Source organism: Lycium barbarum, chromosome 4 (assembly GCF_019175385.1).
Source record: "Lycium barbarum isolate Lr01 chromosome 4, ASM1917538v2, whole genome shotgun sequence".
NCBI lineage: Eukaryota > Viridiplantae > Streptophyta > Magnoliopsida > Solanales > Solanaceae > Lycium > Lycium barbarum.
Window position 1 is genome coordinate 28,091,735 of NC_083340.1, and position 18,402 is coordinate 28,110,136.

The 18,402-nt window shown below is 37.4% G+C and overlaps 1 protein-coding gene across 5 annotated transcripts in view; it reads left to right on the plus strand.

The window, feature by feature from the left end:
* LOC132635702 (protein TIC236, chloroplastic) overlaps positions 1 to 18,402 on the plus strand; it is a 30,512-nt gene that overhangs the window by 699 nt on the left and 11,411 nt on the right. For 3 of the 5 annotated variants that reach the window (XM_060352199.1, XM_060352200.1, XM_060352202.1), the window contains exons 2-14: positions 563 to 2,759; positions 3,423 to 3,621; positions 3,760 to 3,819; positions 4,706 to 4,810; positions 5,162 to 5,302; positions 6,047 to 6,109; positions 7,467 to 7,697; positions 7,774 to 7,857; positions 10,707 to 10,864; positions 12,022 to 12,550; positions 14,286 to 14,453; positions 14,534 to 14,593; positions 15,664 to 15,786. In XM_060352199.1, the coding sequence (XP_060208182.1) occupies positions 670 to 2,759; positions 3,423 to 3,621; positions 3,760 to 3,819; positions 4,706 to 4,810; positions 5,162 to 5,302; positions 6,047 to 6,109; positions 7,467 to 7,697; positions 7,774 to 7,857; positions 10,707 to 10,864; positions 12,022 to 12,550; positions 14,286 to 14,453; positions 14,534 to 14,593; positions 15,664 to 15,786 (4,011 nt within the window). In that variant the 5' untranslated portion in view covers positions 563 to 669. Of the gene's footprint in view, positions 1 to 295; positions 407 to 562; positions 2,760 to 3,422; positions 3,622 to 3,759; positions 3,820 to 4,705; positions 4,811 to 5,161; positions 5,303 to 6,046; positions 6,110 to 7,466; positions 7,698 to 7,773; positions 7,858 to 10,706; positions 10,865 to 12,021; positions 12,551 to 14,285; positions 14,454 to 14,533; positions 14,594 to 15,663; positions 15,787 to 18,402 lie in introns of all 5 variants that reach the window. The other 2 variants (XM_060352201.1, XM_060352203.1) reach the window with 2 other exon arrangements.

An 18,402-nucleotide genomic window follows, 5' to 3' on the forward strand; every position in this document is an offset into this window, starting at 1 on the left:
ATTGCTGTTTATTCTATAAAGAGAACTCATAACACATGGTGGTTCAGTAAACAGGCCGTGTGAAGAAAATTTGTCCCATTTTGATTGACCTAGTTTTGATTTTATCTCCTTCAAGATTATAGAATATTGTTGTTTCAAAAAAGATTATAGAATATTGTAAAGTGGCATGTTTTTCCCCCTTAAACAAGTTAAAGTAATGTAAATAAATATACTACATTATGTCATTTTAGAATTTTGATATGACCACTTTTCAACTAACTTCCAATTTTCACAATTTGAATGCTGTCATTGCAAGTTGAATTTACATAGCTACAAGGCACTGCAGATATAAGAAAATAGAAGAGAAAAAATCAATGCAAGCATCTTAGCCTTAAATTCGGTGGAAATCAGCTAAGGTCAATTAGATGTAGGCACTTTTAAAATCTTGTTGTAATTCCTTACCATGTTTATTGAGCTATTGAAGCTTGTCTCCTACTCTCAGCATGATATATTAAATACTGATACTTCTGCATTTTAGTGATGAAAAGAATGTTAATGGTTCTTTTATGCTTAACTATACCAGGCCTTGAATGTTTGGAAACTGCTTTGTAACTTGAAGCTTTCAGGGGGACTAAGAGTAGGCTCTTGGTCCCCTGCAATTATGTTAAATATCAAGTGAAGACTCATAATATGGAGATAATGCATGCTAAACTTTATAGCCCATTTTTTGGGCTTCCACTTCAATGCAACCTGAACAGAAGGAAAAGGGGGAATTATATTTGTGGAGTAAGATCATCAAGAAGAGATGCTTGCAAGTGTAAATGTTCAAAGAAAGGTGACTGGATAACTCAAGGGGTCAAATTTACACATTTTTGTGGCAGAAATGTGGAGTTGTTATGGAGGAGTTTTGCACTGAGAAGTGGCACATTAATATGCTCTGTAAGAGAGCCACTAGTTCGAAATAAAAGCTTGGTAAAATCACTTGTTCCAGTTTGGGAAGAAGGGTTATTCTTTGTCCGATGTTCAGTCTTTTGTGCTGTAATATCTGGGGTGTGTTTACTTCTATGGTATGGCCAGTTGAAAGCAAAGAGTTACATTGAAGCAAAGCTTTTGCCTTCTGTATGTGCATTATTGAGTGATTATGTTCAGCGCGAACTTGATTTTGGTAGGGTTCGAAGTATATCGCCCTTAAGTATTACATTAGAGTCATGCTCTATTGGTCCTCATAGTGAAGAGTTCTCCTGTGGGGAATTACCAACTGTTAAGCTGCGAATTCTTCCTTTTTCGAGTCTGAGTAGGGGAAAGATTGTGATTGATGCGGTGCTGTCAAATCCAAGTATTCTGGTAGTGCAAAAGCAAAACTATACATGGCTTGGACTTCCCTTTTCTGAAGGCAGTCTGCTGAGCCGCTTGTCAGATGAAGAAGGCATTGATTTGCGAACAAAAATAAGAAGGATTGCCAGAGAGGAAGCAGGTACTCGCTGGGCCAGGGAGAGAGACGTTGCAGCAAGAGAAGCAGCAGAGAGGGGTTATGTTCTTCCTGAAGGAAATTCTTTTCTATTAGATGATGACTTCTCAAAGAATGCTGCAAGTTCTCTTGCGAGGATAGTAACTTCAGAGTCCTTCTTTTGTATGGACGAGAAACTGCACTGGAGAGATCAGCATCACATGGATTTAGGAGGGGAGTATGATTTGAAGCACGCGGATTTAGAGAAAACATTTGGTGCAAAAGTTTCATCTTCTGGGAGTAAGTTTTGGTCTAAAATGATACCAGGCGCGTTAAAACAAAGATTCAAGAAGGCTAATGGCAGAGATTTATCTGCAGCTGGTATTGCAGCTAGAAGAAGAATTCTTGAGCGTAGTGCATCAGCAGCCTGTTTGTATTTCAAGGGAAATGGAAATCCCGGTGACTTTTGTCCGCCATCTGAGGTTTATGATGTTGCAAATCCTGAGATTTCTCCAGTCAAAAGCGAGGGTGATACCTCACCATCTGTTTCTTCACCAACAATATCTGAAGAAGTTGTGAACTCTGTAGATAATTCTGAGGAGAACTTATTTACCAGCAATGCAAAATCTAAAGTGTCCGATTGTGATTCTTCAAGTGAAAGAATCTCAGACCCAGTAGAAAGATGCCAGCTTGATCTTATGTGTACGAAAATGTTGGGGACATATCCTTTGCCTGTAGGGAAATGTGATATTGATTGCATTAATAGTTTAGCCATTCTACGTGATCCATTTCTTTTTACTTTGGTTAGACTTTGTAAAGCTTTGAGTCTCTGTGAAAAAATATCCTCCACCAATGTCACGGGGGTTAGAACAGCTGATGGGCCAGGAGTAAGTAGTGAAGAAATTGCAGCTGATGTCATGAGTATGGGTGCCAGTAGCAGAGATGATTCACATAGATTCGAGCAGCAGGTGCAACAGTCTCATTGGGGGAGTTCAGATATTCAACAAGGGCATACCTCTAGTGTTTCTGGATTTACAGTGCTTGATCCATTACCTCTGCACCATCCATCAAAAACTCTACACTCCTGGCTCCCAAAGTCAGCTTTGTGCTCTATTGTTAAGAATGTAGGTCAACTCATTGATTCAATTGCAAAGCCTATGAGAAGGCTGAAGCTCGAGATGAGTCCAAGAGTGGAGGATATTGTTGCTGAACTTGTCGATGATGAAGGAAAACATGTCTCCAGTATTGAAAAGACGGTTCCGGTAATTCTGGATTCTGTACATTACAGTGGAGGCTCATTGATGTTGCTTGCGTATGGTGATACAGAGCCAAGGTAAACTTCAAACCAGCTAAAACTACTGGTTTAAGTTTTCGAACCCTGTCCAAAAAATAATTTTCTTGAAAACTCCTTTAATTTCAAAATTTCTCCTTTTAGTATTTTCCCTCTTATTCTCTCACTCACTCATGCTCCACCAAGTGTAGTTGGTTGATAGGGATTTTTACATCCTCATCTGTTTTGATTTGTTTTGCATATCATTTCTTTTTCTTTTTGTTAATGGGAATATTAAATACTCCCTCTGTTTCAATTTATGTGAACCTATTTCCTTTATTGGTCGGTGCCAAAAAGAATGACCCCTTTCTATATTTGGAAACAAATTATCTTTATTGAATGATTTATAGCCACACAATATATGTGACTCATCTAACACCACAAGTTTAAAATTCTTCTCTTCTTTCTTAAACGCCGTGCCCAATCAAATGGGTTCACATAAATTGAAACGGAGGGAGTAGCTTTTTGTTACTTGTTTTTCTTTTGGGCGGATGGGGGGAGTAGCTAGCTTAACTATAAAAGCCAAATGGCCTTGTTGAAATGTTATGGTGATGGGAGATACATTGTTTATGTGTGTGTCCTCTGCTACTGGAGTTATCTTTTTCCTTGATCTGAGGTTTATTTCATGCTGGTCTATGCATTCAGTATTATCTTTGTCTTTCTTAGAGAGATGGAAAATGTCACGGGGCATGTCAAGTTTCAAAACCACTATGGACGCGTGCATGTACAGCTAAATGGTAATTGTAAGATGTGGCGATCCGACATCAGATTTGACAATGGTGGCTGGTTATCAACAGATGTTTATGTTGATATAACTGAACAGAAATGGCATGCGAATCTGAAGATTGTGAACCTCTTTGTTCCGGTGAGGTGCACTGACATGTTACTTGATTTGTGAAATTTGAAAGATCCAAAAGAGTTCTATTCCACAGTGGGACTGCCAAAATGCTTATTACTTCTTACTGTTTTATGTGTCATGTATTCTTCTTTATCTTGGATGCAGCTTTTTGAGAGGATTTTGGAAATTCCAATCACATGGTCCAAAGGAAGAGCTACTGGCGAGGTGCTACCCTAATTCTGGATGTGTTCTGTAAACCTTTTCAGTTCTTTAACACTTCATGCCATCTCAATTGTTGGATGAGTTGATTATGTTAGGTTAGTGGTTAGATAGGAACTAGTCACACTAGTGACATGTATATGCATCACTGTATCGTTGGAAGAATGAATCGTGTATACTGTTTAAAGTATCGATAAAAGAACCTAGACATAAAACAATTGTTTTGATTGCGCTCCCAATCTCTTCTCTCATTTTACAAAATAGATGGAATAAAAAGAATTCAGTAATGAAGGTTCTCAATAATGCATGCCAGTCACGTGGGGATTAATCAACACTATCGTAAAGCATTTGGCATTGATATAGGAGTGTAACTTTTCTTTGCTAAAAAAGCTGTACGCATACTTCACGTATCCCATAGTACTCAAACTGGACACCAACTTCACATATCCCGGAAAACTAAAGCTGGACGCATACTGTTCTCCTGAAATTCCCCGTGCTATCATTTATAATGCTAAATTTTGACTGTATATTGGGGTTGTCTTTGTTGATTTCTTCCATGATCCAAATATTTGCATGAGGACTTATTTGTAAATTCTATATATTTCCTTTTGCATGTAAATCTTTTGGATCCAGACCCCACTTTGTGGGGTTTCACTGGTTATGCGGTTGTCGTATGTTAAGCTTTTGGATATGGTTGACATTATCCTCTGCATTGTACTAAGATTTTGTCTCTACAGCTACTTAGTATTGACTTTGTTAATTCTCTATATTTCCTTTTGCATGTTAAGCTTTTGGATATGGTTGACATTATCCTCTGCAGAAGCTCGTATATTCTACTAATTTTATGTCTGAACAACTACTTAGTATTGACTTTGCAAACATGTGTCGAAAGGTGCACATCTGCATGGACAAGGGGGAAAGTTTTCCAAATCTTCATGGGCAGCTTGATGTAACTGGGTTGGCATTTCAAATATATGATGCTCCTTCTGGGTTTTGGGTAAGCTGTCTTTCGGCATCGGAGTCAGTGAACCAAACAATTTTCTAGGATCTTTCTCACAGTTCAGATTTTTATCCGTCTATTATTTGTGCTGAGTTGTCTGCTACTTCACTTACAACTAGCGTAAGTAGTTGTAGGTATTTGCTTCTCTTGTAGGTATTTGCTTCTCTTAACTTGTGAATCGTGTTGATCTTTTTATTCTTGAGTAGCTTTATAGAAGTGTCGATTTTTCATAGGCCTACATGCTCTAATACAAACTCATTTTTTTTGTGAGGAGTGTTGATGACCCATCAGAAATTTCTGACGGTTGATGCCCTTGTGCATCTTCATGTCTTTCCTTCTTTTCTGCAGGACATGTCTGCCAGTTTATGTTTTCGTGCTCAACGTATATTCTTGCACAATACTAGTGGTTGGTTTGGTGATGTTCCTTTAGAAGCTTCTGGAGATTTTGGTATCAATCCAGAGGAAGGAGAATTCCATCTTATGTGTCAGGTATACTATCTGGGCTTCTGTAGTAAATAGCTACTAGAAACCATGTCTAGTGTAATTATAAACAATGGTGAGGTTTTGAGGTTTTTAAGTAGATAAAACCAAGTGGTGTTTGACTTTATCAAAGAAGACCAAGTGGTGTTTGAATTATCCTCTGCCACCTAGTTTAAATGTTAAATTTATTTATATGAGATACTATGAGAATCTTTGACATCCATTCCATTTATCAGCAGAAGAAAATTTGTTTGCCTCAAAATTGAAAATATTAAATCCCGGGCAGGCTTAATAATAATGGGTGAGCAACGGGTTTAGCTGAATCATTGTTTCAAAAGAAGAAAAGAAGAAGAGAATTTTGGGAATATTCAGCTTGACTATTCCTTGTAGTTATTCGGGTTTAAATTTAGACACTTAGGAAAGGATGTATAGTTGTAGGCATGGAATCTCCCTACTTATTCTAATTGATGCAAATAATATTCTCCTTAATGATATAGATACCATAATAGATTTTTGGGCTCTTTACACTTACAGCAGTGATCATCTGCTCCCTCTTTATATAAGATATTCTTTTCGAAGCAGTCATGTGACGTTCACAAATGCTGTTTGTCTTATATTTAGAAGCGCTACCAATAAATCTTTGAAACAGTTATGATGGGAATGTGGAAGGTGGTAATGGCTTGTCTGATGGTCTTTCTCTTCTCTTCTTCAACTCTCATATAGTTCTGATTTTGGATGGTCACTTTTTTTCAGGTTCCATCTGTTGAAGTGAATGCCTTGATGAAAACATTCAAGATGAAGCCTCTATTGTTTCCGGTTTGTTTTTATTCACCTTTCCATGATTACATATTTGCATCTATCTTGAGCCCTTGAAGCCTAGATTTATTTTGGCTACAATTCTTCCTGTAAAATTACATTTTATATCACTGGACTAGTAACCCTGGTATTTTGGGTTGCGTAAGTATTAATTATTAGCTCCTTCCTGTTCCAAACTTGACTGTCTGAACTAGAGATTGCCCTTCTTTTGCCTTCATCCAATTAATATCTACTCTAGTAACTAGCAGCAAATAAAGTAAATTTCACAGTACTTTTCTCTACTGTCATGAATACTCAAAAAAAGAAGAAGAAAGTTTAGTCTGACTAGCCATTATATTCTTTGCAAATAAAGAGCAACTTGTAGCTCCACATTTATATATGTTTTACATAAACTGTAGTTTTTAGCCAGTTCTAATTCCTATGTTTATAAAACTTATTGCCAAACCAAAAATATTGGAAAAACCCAAAAATATCCTCTCTTTATAAGTATCTCCAGTGTTTGAATAAGGTAGTAATAATCTCTCATCTTGGGTTTGGATTTGTAAGAATGCTAAGTGCTTTGCAAAGATGTTCTGTCTTTGTAGATTTGGCGTATTTGGTTTCAAACCTCAAACAAATATCCATCAGGGATGTGTTTTCAGTATTGCAGACTTAAACTGAAAAATGTACTAGAGAGTAGCTTAATGCTTAATGTGCCATGGCAGAATGAAGCTATTAATAGACCTTTCTTATCAGAATGTTTCTCCTAATCCAAAGGAATTTTAACACGGCATGTAATTGTATTGAGGGAAAAAATCCTTTTAAGTTACTGGGTGGGTTTTATAGAGCACTTTTTAAGACAGTTCAACACTTCATCTCATGTTCTATTTAATGAAATGTTAAAATGTTACTTATTTATCAAAATACTATTTTGACTGAAGCTTTGCTCTACTTATGAAGAGCAAGAGTGAGAATGCTTCAAAGGATAAAAAAAAATATTGGTCTGCTGCTTTCTTGCTGAAACACACTCTTATATCCCAGATCAGTGACAGCAGAGAATTAATGGGACAGTGTCCTTCAGCTTCATTATTTGTTTTGGTTAGGGGTTTCAGCATTGGTATGATAAATGTGTGACTTTGTGTCCAGGTTTCTGTTGCCAAATAACGTGCTTCATTATTCTATTAAGAGGACCGTGAACATTCTTACAGGTCCTTTCCTACTTAAACGAAAGGCACAGCGGTCAACCATTTGTGATCAAATATTGAACTGTGTTATTGTTCTCTGTGATTTGTTATCATTTAAGACAGCACAGTGATTCGGGCTACTGTTGGCCCCTCTCTCCTTATTGATCTCAAAATTCGCTGATGATTTATTTCAGTTGGCTGGCTCAGTAACAGCTGTATTCAACTGTCAAGGCCCCTTGGATATCCCCGTATTTGTGGGGAGTGCATTGGTGTCAAGGAAGATAGCCAATTTGGCCAATGATTTTCCTAAATCTGCCGCATATGAAGCTGTAATTAATAATAAGGAGGCTGGTGCAGTGGCAGCAATTGATCGTGTTCCATTCTCCTACATTTCAGCCAACTTTACTTTCAACACAGATAACTGTGTAAGCAAAATTAGCTATAAATATTTCCAGTTTTCAAAATGTTTCTATACTATGGAATTCATCATGTCTGGGGCAGGTGGCTGACTTGTACGGCATTAGAGCTAGCCTTATTGATGGCGGTGAAATTCGTGGTGCAGGAAATGCATGGATATGCCCTGAGGTACTTCTATATATCTGTGACTATCCTTTAGCTTGAAGATCAAGTAAAAATGATTATGTTCTGGATCAAATGTTCAAAAAAAAAAAAAAAATCTCAAGTCACTAGATAAGAGATATCCCACAATGAGTGTCTAAAGGAGAGAATTACTTCTCTCAACAATATTTCAATTTTTGAGGGTGCAAATATTAAACCAAAAAAATTAGCCTGAACTTGCCACACATAACTATGGAGAGCTGCAGATGAATATCTGAGGGATATCTGCATTCAGTCAATTCTACATCTTTTAATCCAATAAGGTACCTAGTTATGCAGGTGTTGGTATTGATAGAATTGTCAAATCACTTTCTGGTCAAGTAGGTGCTACGTGATTCTTTAGATGGTCTTGAGCAATCCTTGTTTGGGCATTTGGGTCCTGTAACTGTCTTTATGAAAGATACTTCAATATCAGGTGGAATGATCAATCCTAGTGGGTTTCAGAAAGGGATCCTTTTCTCATTTTATAGTCGGAATCTCAGCCCAGTTCCCTTTCTGTAAAAAGACACTGGCGTTTCTGCAAAGAGAAGAATGCCATGTAAATAATCAATGTGGTTTTCAGATCACATAACCTTTTTCTTCTTGAGAACATGGAAGAGTTACTTAGTGTTCTAGGTTGAAAGCCTATGCCGAGACCTTTAGAGTAAAACAAGTAACTGGAGAGATAAGTTTCATGACAGACTATGATCATGCTCATGATAGGTTCACGCTTTCAAAGATGGATGAGCTGATCACACTGTCTGTAGGTACTTTGAGTGAGAAGAAAGAACAAGGAAAATGCTAGGATGTCTGAACAGCAACAGAGAGCTTGTGCTTGTAACCAGATTGCATCCTTCGGAATAACAAAATAAGATTCCCCTATGACAAACACTTACAGGGATTCTACGACTTCAAGTAAAAATTCACAATTACTAACAGAACTTTCTTTATACCCAAAAAAAAAAAAAAAAAAGTAATATACAATTCATATTTATCTTCTGTATGGAGTTACCTGTACTCTCGGAACATCTGCAATTTCTTTCCTTCCAAACTGTCCAACAAATGCATGCTGTGATCCTTCTCCACTATTTCTTCTGCCTGACACCACCTAAAGCAGCTCTCTGTAATAAAATATATTTTTTTATTTATAAGGTGGGGACAACCCTGTATACAAGGTCTACAATCATAGATAATCTTAGAGAAAAATATAAGCTAGTCATCTATACTAAATCACTGATAGGGGGTCCTCCAATTATGTGCAAGAAACAATTAGATCTCACCGAAGCAGCTTTTCCTTGAGCAGTAATTCTACATTGTTTTTTTTTTGCCTCCTAGTTAGGATAGGAAGTGTGAAAGTGAGAACTCCTGTCGAATTGATCATAGCTAATCTATGAAAGGTCTAAAGAGGAGACTGTTGGTTTTGTGATAGCATAAAACAATAGGGAGCTTTCTGAATAGGCCAAGAAGAAGTTCCCACAAATCCCTAACCAAACTAGCATTAGTTTGATAATGTAATACTCAGAATTAGTATATCATATATCCTTTTAATAACTGGATAATCTGTGAAAGACAAGAATCGATATTCATTTATCTATCCGCTGAGAGTACGTGAATATGTGCACGTAGGAATCTGTCTTTCTTGGATGATAATCATAATTATTATTATTTTATTTTTTGGAACCGTGGTGTCTGGGCTAGATTTCTCGCACCTCAACTAATTCCACGGTATACCTGCCACCTCCCACCAACAACAGTAGGTCATCTTCTTATACATTGTAGGCTAACCACGAGATTATGGTAGGATATGTTTAGGTTGTTTAGCACTTTGGGCAATGCCAAAAACTGTGAAAGAGTTATTGTTCAGTTGGAAGAGCAGGAGGAGGAGGAGAAGACGAAGGGCTTGGAACATGGTTCCACTTGCGTTAATGGGGATAGTTTGAAGAGAGAGAACTAGGAGAGCTTTTGAAGGAGTAGAGTTGAGTTTCTTTCAGTTGAGGAGTAGTCTTCGGTCCCTTATTTTCTTTTGGTGAAAAACAGAAAGTTCCCTGTTGTATAGATGATTGGGTGGAGTTTGTAGAGAATCATATTTTTTAGAGTCTTTACTTGTTGGTATACCCTCTGTATACCCAATTTGGCTATGTTTATGAATGAAATTACATTTACTTGATTTAAAAAAAGAAAAAGAAAAAGAAAAAGAAAAAGAACAACAGGTACCCGGTAACTTTGTCCACTAAGGCTAGAACAAATGGGAAGAAATCACCTAGTGTTTTTGTCTATGCTGGGATTTGAACTTGAGTCCTCATGGTTCTCAACCCACTTCAGTGACCACTAGGCCACAACACCCTTGGGTGCTTCTTGGATGATAATTAACTAGCCAAGATATGTTGATAAATAATGATTAAGTAAGTTGAGGGTTGAGTATTGAAGTAAATTGTCTACTGTATCTTTTCAATATCCTCAATTGAATTGAACTAGTTACATATTGTGTTATTTATCATCAGGTTAGTATTTGAGAAGTATCTCTTTGTTGCTTTCTGTTCACCCCATTCGCTTTGTGTTCACACAGACCAAAGGTTTTGCTTCTTGGGATTATTTTTGAAAAATATACGATCAACTAATTTAATATCTGAATTTGTAGTTTCCTGACAAATGCACAGAAGACAAGTATGAAGAAGGGCCCTTTGTTTATCGTTCAAATTACACAACACAAAAACATGATTTTGACTGCCTTTGTGAGACCATATTAAATCTTAGAGAGCAGTAAATTACCTTGAATGTCCAACTTGTCAAATTCTATCATGTCCATAGCCTTGGTGTTGACATTTTCAATTTTGCAGGGAGAGGTTGATGACGCCGCAATGGATGTGAACTTCTCTGGTAATTTAAGCTTTGATAAGATCGTGGATCGCTATCTACCTGGTTTCCTTCAGCTGATGCCTCTTAAATTGGGTCATTTAAATGGAGATACGAAGATTTCTGGGTCATTATTGAGACCGTAAGATTTCTAGACATATCTTTGCATGTGAAGATAGAAGTAGCTGAATACAGAGAATCAAGATGAATTGTATTTTTACTTTGCATTTTTGGTGTAAAGAAAATTATGTAGATGAAGCTGAAACTTTATTTAGTGTTCTTAGAATCCTTGTAAAATGAACAAGGGTGTTTTTTTTTCATCTCTTGAATTGTAACTATGGTTGCCAGCACAGGAATCTTTGTGCCGCTGAATATACTGTTACCTTTCTAGAAAAGGGATTTCTAGACACATCTTTCTTAATGGTGGTGTCATATGTCTTTAGATACACAGTTCTGTATTTACTTTCTGAATGGTAATAGTTTGTATTCATAGCACATCCGGTATCTAGATTCAGCTGAGACCTTCAGATAAAAATCTGTCTCTCCTCTCGTGCACCCACAACCGTCAAGGACTCCTCTTTTGGCCTCTTTTATTTTCCTGTCATTGAACCACGGCTTTTGCCTAGTCTCTGCTCCATAAAAAAATGTTCATCACCAATGGCATTTTACAGTTGAGAATACTCTAGAAAGCCTTTGGTGCATTATGTGCAAGAACAATTAGATCTTTTCTCCATTGCTCGTTTGCAAAAGGATTGTGGTGGAGATGATTTAGGCTGTGTGGTGAATCTTTTAGGATTTCACATTCAGTCTGTGAAATTTAAATGTAGTATTGGGTCTATTTTTAATGGTTGTGCAGAGGGGAGAGTTTTTCTAGCAAGGTCCTATTATGTGGTTGGTTAGAATGTAAAGCTATCATTTCTGATTGGTTTCTCAGACTGCATCATGGTTGCTGAAGATTGGTTTCTCATAATAAATCTAGTTTGAGATAGAGTAATGTTCCTGCTTCTTTGTGGTGGGTCCCATAAAAAGGCACTAGGCCGTTTTCATGTTTTGCCCCTTGCGATCTTCACTTGAGAGCTGAGGGATCCCTGCCCTGTTTACCTGATGTGAACATTTTCAGAGATGAGGATATCTAGTTTTCCGTACAACCTCCTAATTAATAAACTTTTCCTTTCTTGGGAAAAGAGTAGGTAATTTTCCCTATGAGATGCTTTTATGTTTTTTAAGGAGGTTGTATTTCCAGTAGTTTGATAAAAATTTATCATGATACTGGCTGATGGATAAATTTTCCGGTTGCAGACGGTTTGATATCAAATGGACTGCACCCAAAGCTGAAGGATCACTCACAGATGCTCGGGGAGATATCATAATTTCGCATGATCATATAACTGTTAATTCTTCATCAGTTGCTTTTGACTTGTATTCAAAAGTTCTGACATCCTATCGTGATGATTACTTGTTAAACCTGAGAGATTATCACATGAATGCTCCCCTACCCTTTACTGTGGAAGGACTTGAACTGGATTTGAGAATGCGCGGTTTTGAGTTTTTCAGTTCAGTCTCTTCATATGCTTTGGATTCTCCCAGACCCGTGCACCTGAAAGCTACTGGAAGGATAAAGTTTCTAGGAAAGGTTGTTAAAGCTTCCAGCATCACTGACCATGATTTTGTGGATTCTGAAAAGAGAGCAGAAGATGTTCCAGTTGAATGTAATGAACGTACAGATACTCTTTCCGGTGACGTTTCAATCTCAGGCCTCAAACTCAATCAACTGATGCTGGCACCTCAGCTGGCTGGAGCATTGAGCATCACACCACAGGGTCTTAAGGTGTGCCCCACAAGTTTTCTCCTTATCATTGTATACCCCAAGGTTATATTTGAGCAACATTTGAATATTCCTTGCTAACTTAGGCCTTAGCTCTTGTCTAAATATCTACCTACATAAAATATTGGCAGACAAGGTTGTCTTCATCTAAAGAATCCATGGAATCTTATTTATTATCTTTTGAATTTCTGAGCAAAGAATATGCAACCAAATAAGAAATTGTTACAGAAAGTTGTACATCTTTCTATACGTCTGTCTTTTTTTTTTTTTTTTTTGGTTCCAAGGTTTTTTGTCTGGGGATTCTGTTAAAAGAATCCTTCTCCTTGCTTAGTTGAATTTTGACTTGTCGGCTTGGCGTGATTTAGTCTAGTTGTTTATTTGCTCACAATATTGTTCTCTTTTCCAACTTAATTGTCATCTCTACGGAAGGATGATGTGGCATACATGCAGAATGACTGGCATGAACCTTTCGTCAGCACTTGAATTGTTCGCATGCATCACGAATTTTCCTATTGAATTCTTATTCCATCATCACAATGAAAGCAATAGAACTTTCCGCCTGCCCATTTTCTAGAGTCGAAGTCCTTTCCCACTCTGTCGAATGGTTTCACTCCTGTTTTATCCTCCTGTCAGCTCCTTGTTAGTTTGTCTACTCTCCTCCTTCAAAAGATTGATTGATTTCACAGTTATTCATGCTTATAAGGGTAAATTGTCTAATTTCACAGTTATTCATCTATATAAGGGTAATCAGGCGATCAGAGAATAAACCACTCCTAGTTTTATTGTTGAAAGGGATGGACACAAAAATGCATCCTATACCATAATTCTATGTACCGCAAGAACTAATTTCTAGGTTGTGGCATCCAAGGGTGTGACCTAGTGGTCAATGAAGTGGGTTGAGAATCATTAGGTTTCAGGTTCAATTCCCACCGGAGGCAAAAATACTTGGTGATTTCTTCCTAGCTGTCCAAGCTTTCATCGACAGAGTTACCGGTATGTGGGAGGTAGTAGGTATTCGGTGGAATTAGCGAGGTGCATGCAAGCTAGCCCCGGCACCACGGCTAAAAAAGAATGTAGGTTGTGATAGGTTGGTATCAATGTCCTATTCCGTCAGTTCTCTGGAATGTCTTCTAATTTTATATTTAACCCGCGGACTCAACGTATGGGCTCTTATCTTTTGATTAGAAATGACCACTTGTTGTCAAGTTCCTAAGCATGTGATGTTACTAATGCATACAACTTTTTACAAAATGTAAGTTATTCCACGATAAGTCGATAATGCTGTAGGAACTTTAGACAACTGCTAGTCAATTATGACAATCTCTAAATATACAGATATATTGTTCCCGTGCTCATAACCGCAAGATATTGGTGGCTAATCATGAGTGATTGCCTGAACAAAGTGAGTAATTTGTAAACTATAAATACATGAGATTAGTTGTAATGGCAATGCTTTGGTCATAGACTTATTTTTAATTTTTTGTTGTCTTTTTTGTGTGGGGGAGGAGGGGTATTTGGTGCCTCATAGGCTGCTTTGGTTCTGTTAAGAGTATCCCACATTGGTTGAGGAAATGGATCATTGTCTTCCTTTATGGTCTTAGCCTCTCAGGCAATCCTCACCTCATGAGTTAGCTTTTGGGGTTGAGTTAGGCCACTGTCTGTTTTCTTTACAAATTCTAATAATACGCATGAGTCTAATTTTGTAGTGTATAATTTTTTATCCTATTTTTCTATACAGTTGGATGCCATGGGTAGACCAGATGAAAGTCTTAATCTGGAGGTCAGAGGACCATTTCATCCTCTTTCTGAAGAGAATATGATCGGCAAAATGTTCTCGTTCTCCTTCCAGAAGGGACACTTAAAAGCTAATGTGTGCTACCAGCCGCTGCACTCAGCTAATTTAGAGGTACTTCCATTTATTCCATGTCTTGAATAGTCATATAGATGCTTGATTAATGACTTATACTGCATTTACTTGCTTACCAGGTGCGACATTTGCCTTTGGATGAATTGGAGCTAGCTTCACTTCGTGGAACGATTCAAAGGGTAATCTGATTCAGAGGAAATAATTTGTTCTTTGATTGACTCCCTGATCAAGAATTTTGGTTTTCATACGTGCATTTAAGGAAGCTTTGAATTATTACCCTTTACAGGTCTCCAAAAGAAAAAAGACTATAGAAACTTTTTTCTTTTTGGTAAAAGGTAAAAAGAAACGATAAAAACTGAACTGCTGAGCTTTTGGCTTTTGGGTGAAAATAATTACGTTATGCCTTAGGTGTTGAGGGATCAAATAGAGTTTATCTGACTTTTCTGCTCACTGGTCCTCATCTCCTGGTTAAGGAAAAAAACAGATAATACTTGGAAGTGATTCAGAGAGTCTTTATCCGTAACCATTTACTCAAACATTTTTCCATCCAATGTTTTCAATAATTTTTCTATAGGATATGTTAGGATATTATATATTAGATTCTTTATCTGAAACCATTCATTCAAAGCACTTAATCTGTTGACGGCATGAGCAAAAATGACAACCGTGTTTATTCTAGTTGAAGCCTTTAGCTTAGACTTTATACAGAGTAATAATCAATTTAAGGTATTACCTTGAGAGGAAAGAAGTAAAATAAGTCGTAAAATTACTATTTTCTGAAGTATTTGAACCTAAAATGACTACCAAACGAAGCGCCTAAGGGTATGACCTAGTGGTTAATGAAGTGGGTGGAAATCTTGGGCCAGACTTCAAATCATATCAGCAGAGAGTCAGAGACAAAACATACTAGTTGATTTCTTCCCATTTGCCTAAGCCTTGGTGGGTAGAGTTACTTGGTACCTATGTTTGTGGGAGGTAGCAGGTATCCAGTGGAATGCTCGAGGTGCGTGCAAGTGGGCCCAGATACTAACGTTATAGAAAAAAACGTACCAAAAGAAAGAGTGAAATAAAAATAAGGACCAAAAGTGATAGCTTGTCAAATATTAATCTCCTCCCCCACGCCTTGCCTGCCATACTTCTTCTCCTGCTGGCTAAATGAATGTTGTTGATTCAGTAATTTTTCTTTTTCTGTTTATAGTAACTTCTCCTTGTGAGTAATTACATTGTAAAGTCTTACTTTTACTCTCAGGCAGAAATTCAACTCAACTTTCAGAAAAGAAGAGGTCATGGGGTGTTGTCAGTACTCCGGCCAAAATTCAGCGGCTTGTTGGGTGAAGCTCTAGATGTTGCTGCCAGATGGAGTGGAGATGTTGTGAGTACCTCCTTCTCTCTCTCTCTCTCTCTCTCTCTCCTTTTTTGTATTCAAGGAGGGATGTTGCAAGTGCATATGTTTTCACCTGTGTCTTATTGGTGTTATCTGGTCTTTTCTTGAGCTCACATTTTTGCAGCGGTAACACTACAATCAACTTTGAACTACTTTGAATTTTAAAAACTGTTGGCTTTATGACCGAGAAAAGAAAAGGTATTTGCAAGAACAGATTTTTTTAAAATTATTAGTCATCTGTTAGGCTTAATATATCACTTTACAGCGCTACTGGCTCTGTGATCCATTAAGCTTAATATATCGGAAATCTCTCAGGGTTTTGGTCTAGTAATAAGAGCGCAGCACATGATGTGTTGGTTAGGCGCACATCACGGGTTCGAACCATGTGGCATACAAAAATTTGGTATTTAAGTGGAGAAGGGTATATGGCAGGCCATTATCCATGTAGTTCCGAAACGTCCACCACTAGCACTTAGGATTTTCTCAGTTATAAAAAGAAATCCGTCAGGAAGTGTGAAATGTTAATGTTAAAGTGCTAAAAGTGTGTATTTGACATTAATATTAAAATGCTAAAAGTGTTATTTGATAATTAAAAGTATTTGTCGCAGTATTCATCAAATTATCAAGTGTCGATGCATCTGGGAGGATATTCGCTATTCTTTTCTTTGGTCTGATTGATTGCGATTTCCCAGGCCAACACATGCCTCTTTAGTTTGTATGGGGAAGAGAGACTTTATAACCCCTTATTGGGCAAGAGAAAAGGGATCAGGTGATGTTTGTCCATTCTAATTTTCAAGAGAGATTCCAAAGCTTTATTTTATTGTGTCTTCTTCCAAATCTTAAAATACCACCTGTCGCACTACCAGGTATAATTTTTCACAGAAGTCTTTGGCTTGTCAAACTAGCTTTTTGTTCTTTACAAGTAAATGGTGATGTGTATTTTCCTGGTGCTTTTTTTTTTTCTTTTACTATTTGGGGATTCTGATGTGATTTATTGGTTCTTTTATGATAGTATACATTTTCTTATCAGGATGTCAAAACAAAAAAATCTATTGAAGTCTTTTAAATGGTGGAAATAGGTTTCCAGTTTAAAAATGCTCCAGAACTTCTTAAGAGTGTTTTTAAAGCTTTGCTTAAGACTTCAAGGAATGGGTATGACCAACCTCTTATTGATTCTATGTAGAACTAATTGGTTTTTGAATTAGGCCTTTGCACTTACCTGTTTCTTTTTCTTCCTCCTATTTCTTTTATCAAGTAATAAAATTTTATTAACAATCGGCAAAAAGTACCCGTATACAAGTAGTATACCAAAAAGGAGAAAATCTTACAAAAAGATGAGGTTTTTATGAAGACACCCAATTTTCTATCCCTACAAGAACCTCATGGGTGCACCAAAAGAAATAAAGGGATAAGAGGCTATTCCTCAAGTATACAAAATCCTTCTCTATTCCATAAAAAGCTCTCTTATTTCTCTCCCATACCATGTAAGTGCTAATGAAGCAACATCCCAGCCCTCGTCTTCTCTTCCGTTTCTAAATGTCCAGCTAAATGATACTTCTTTGACCGTGCCTGACATCACTAATTGAAGACCAAACGAACTGGTTTTCCCACCACAAGCTAAATGCTATTCGACAATGTAGTAGAAGATGATTCGCATTGTCACCCGGACATTTACACATAGCAACAAATATGGAAAAGTGAGCTCCTTCCTGACCAAAAGTTTCTCATAGTAGCACTTAACTGAAAAAAACTCCATGTTCCCTGCTTCCGATTTCCATACATCATGACCAGCCTGTGGAATCCTTTGCTTGTGAAGTAGCTTAATTAATCTTTAAAATTCTGTAACGTTTCAATCTTGCAAGTTTTTCCTAAATCTCAACTCCCAATGAACTTCATCACCTTGTAACCTTTGTATATATTGGAATGACCGAATGACATCTCCTTTTGGCATGAACTACTATACATATTTGAAAATGTGATATTCAAAGCCTCAAACTATTGTTCCCGAACCATGTGTCTCCAAAAACTTACCCTACTCCTATCGCCCATCCTGAAAGATACATTCCCGAAAAACTCTTTTAACCCTTTCGAGATATTCTTCCACATAAAGTGTGACATTTTTGTCCCCCATCCTCTTCAAGACCCCATATTTCTCCGCAATTACCCCATCAAAGGGCATTCTCCTCTACAACAAATCTATACAGCCACTTCCCTAGTAACGCTTTGTTAAAGACTTGTAAATCTCTTTCTTAATTTTTGGTTATAAAAAAAAGACTTTTAAAACTCCAGTCTTTGAGTCTATCCAACACTTTGGTCTTGTGATAGTCTCCCAATCTACCAAGTGAAACTCTCTCTCCCCGCTTGAAGCATCCCATAGAAGATCCTTTTGACAACAGAAACCTGAGAAAGAAGAAGATCAACCGTGTGAGTTGGTGTTTCATGTGTAAGAGTTCGGTTGAAGATGCAGATCATCTCTTGTTGCATTGTCAAGTGGCTAACCGACTGTGGAGAGTGGTTCTTAATTGGTTTGGAGTGCGATGGGTGATGCCGAGAACAGTGAAGGAGGCATTGCATAGTTGGGGTTACAGAAGGAGGAAGAGGAGT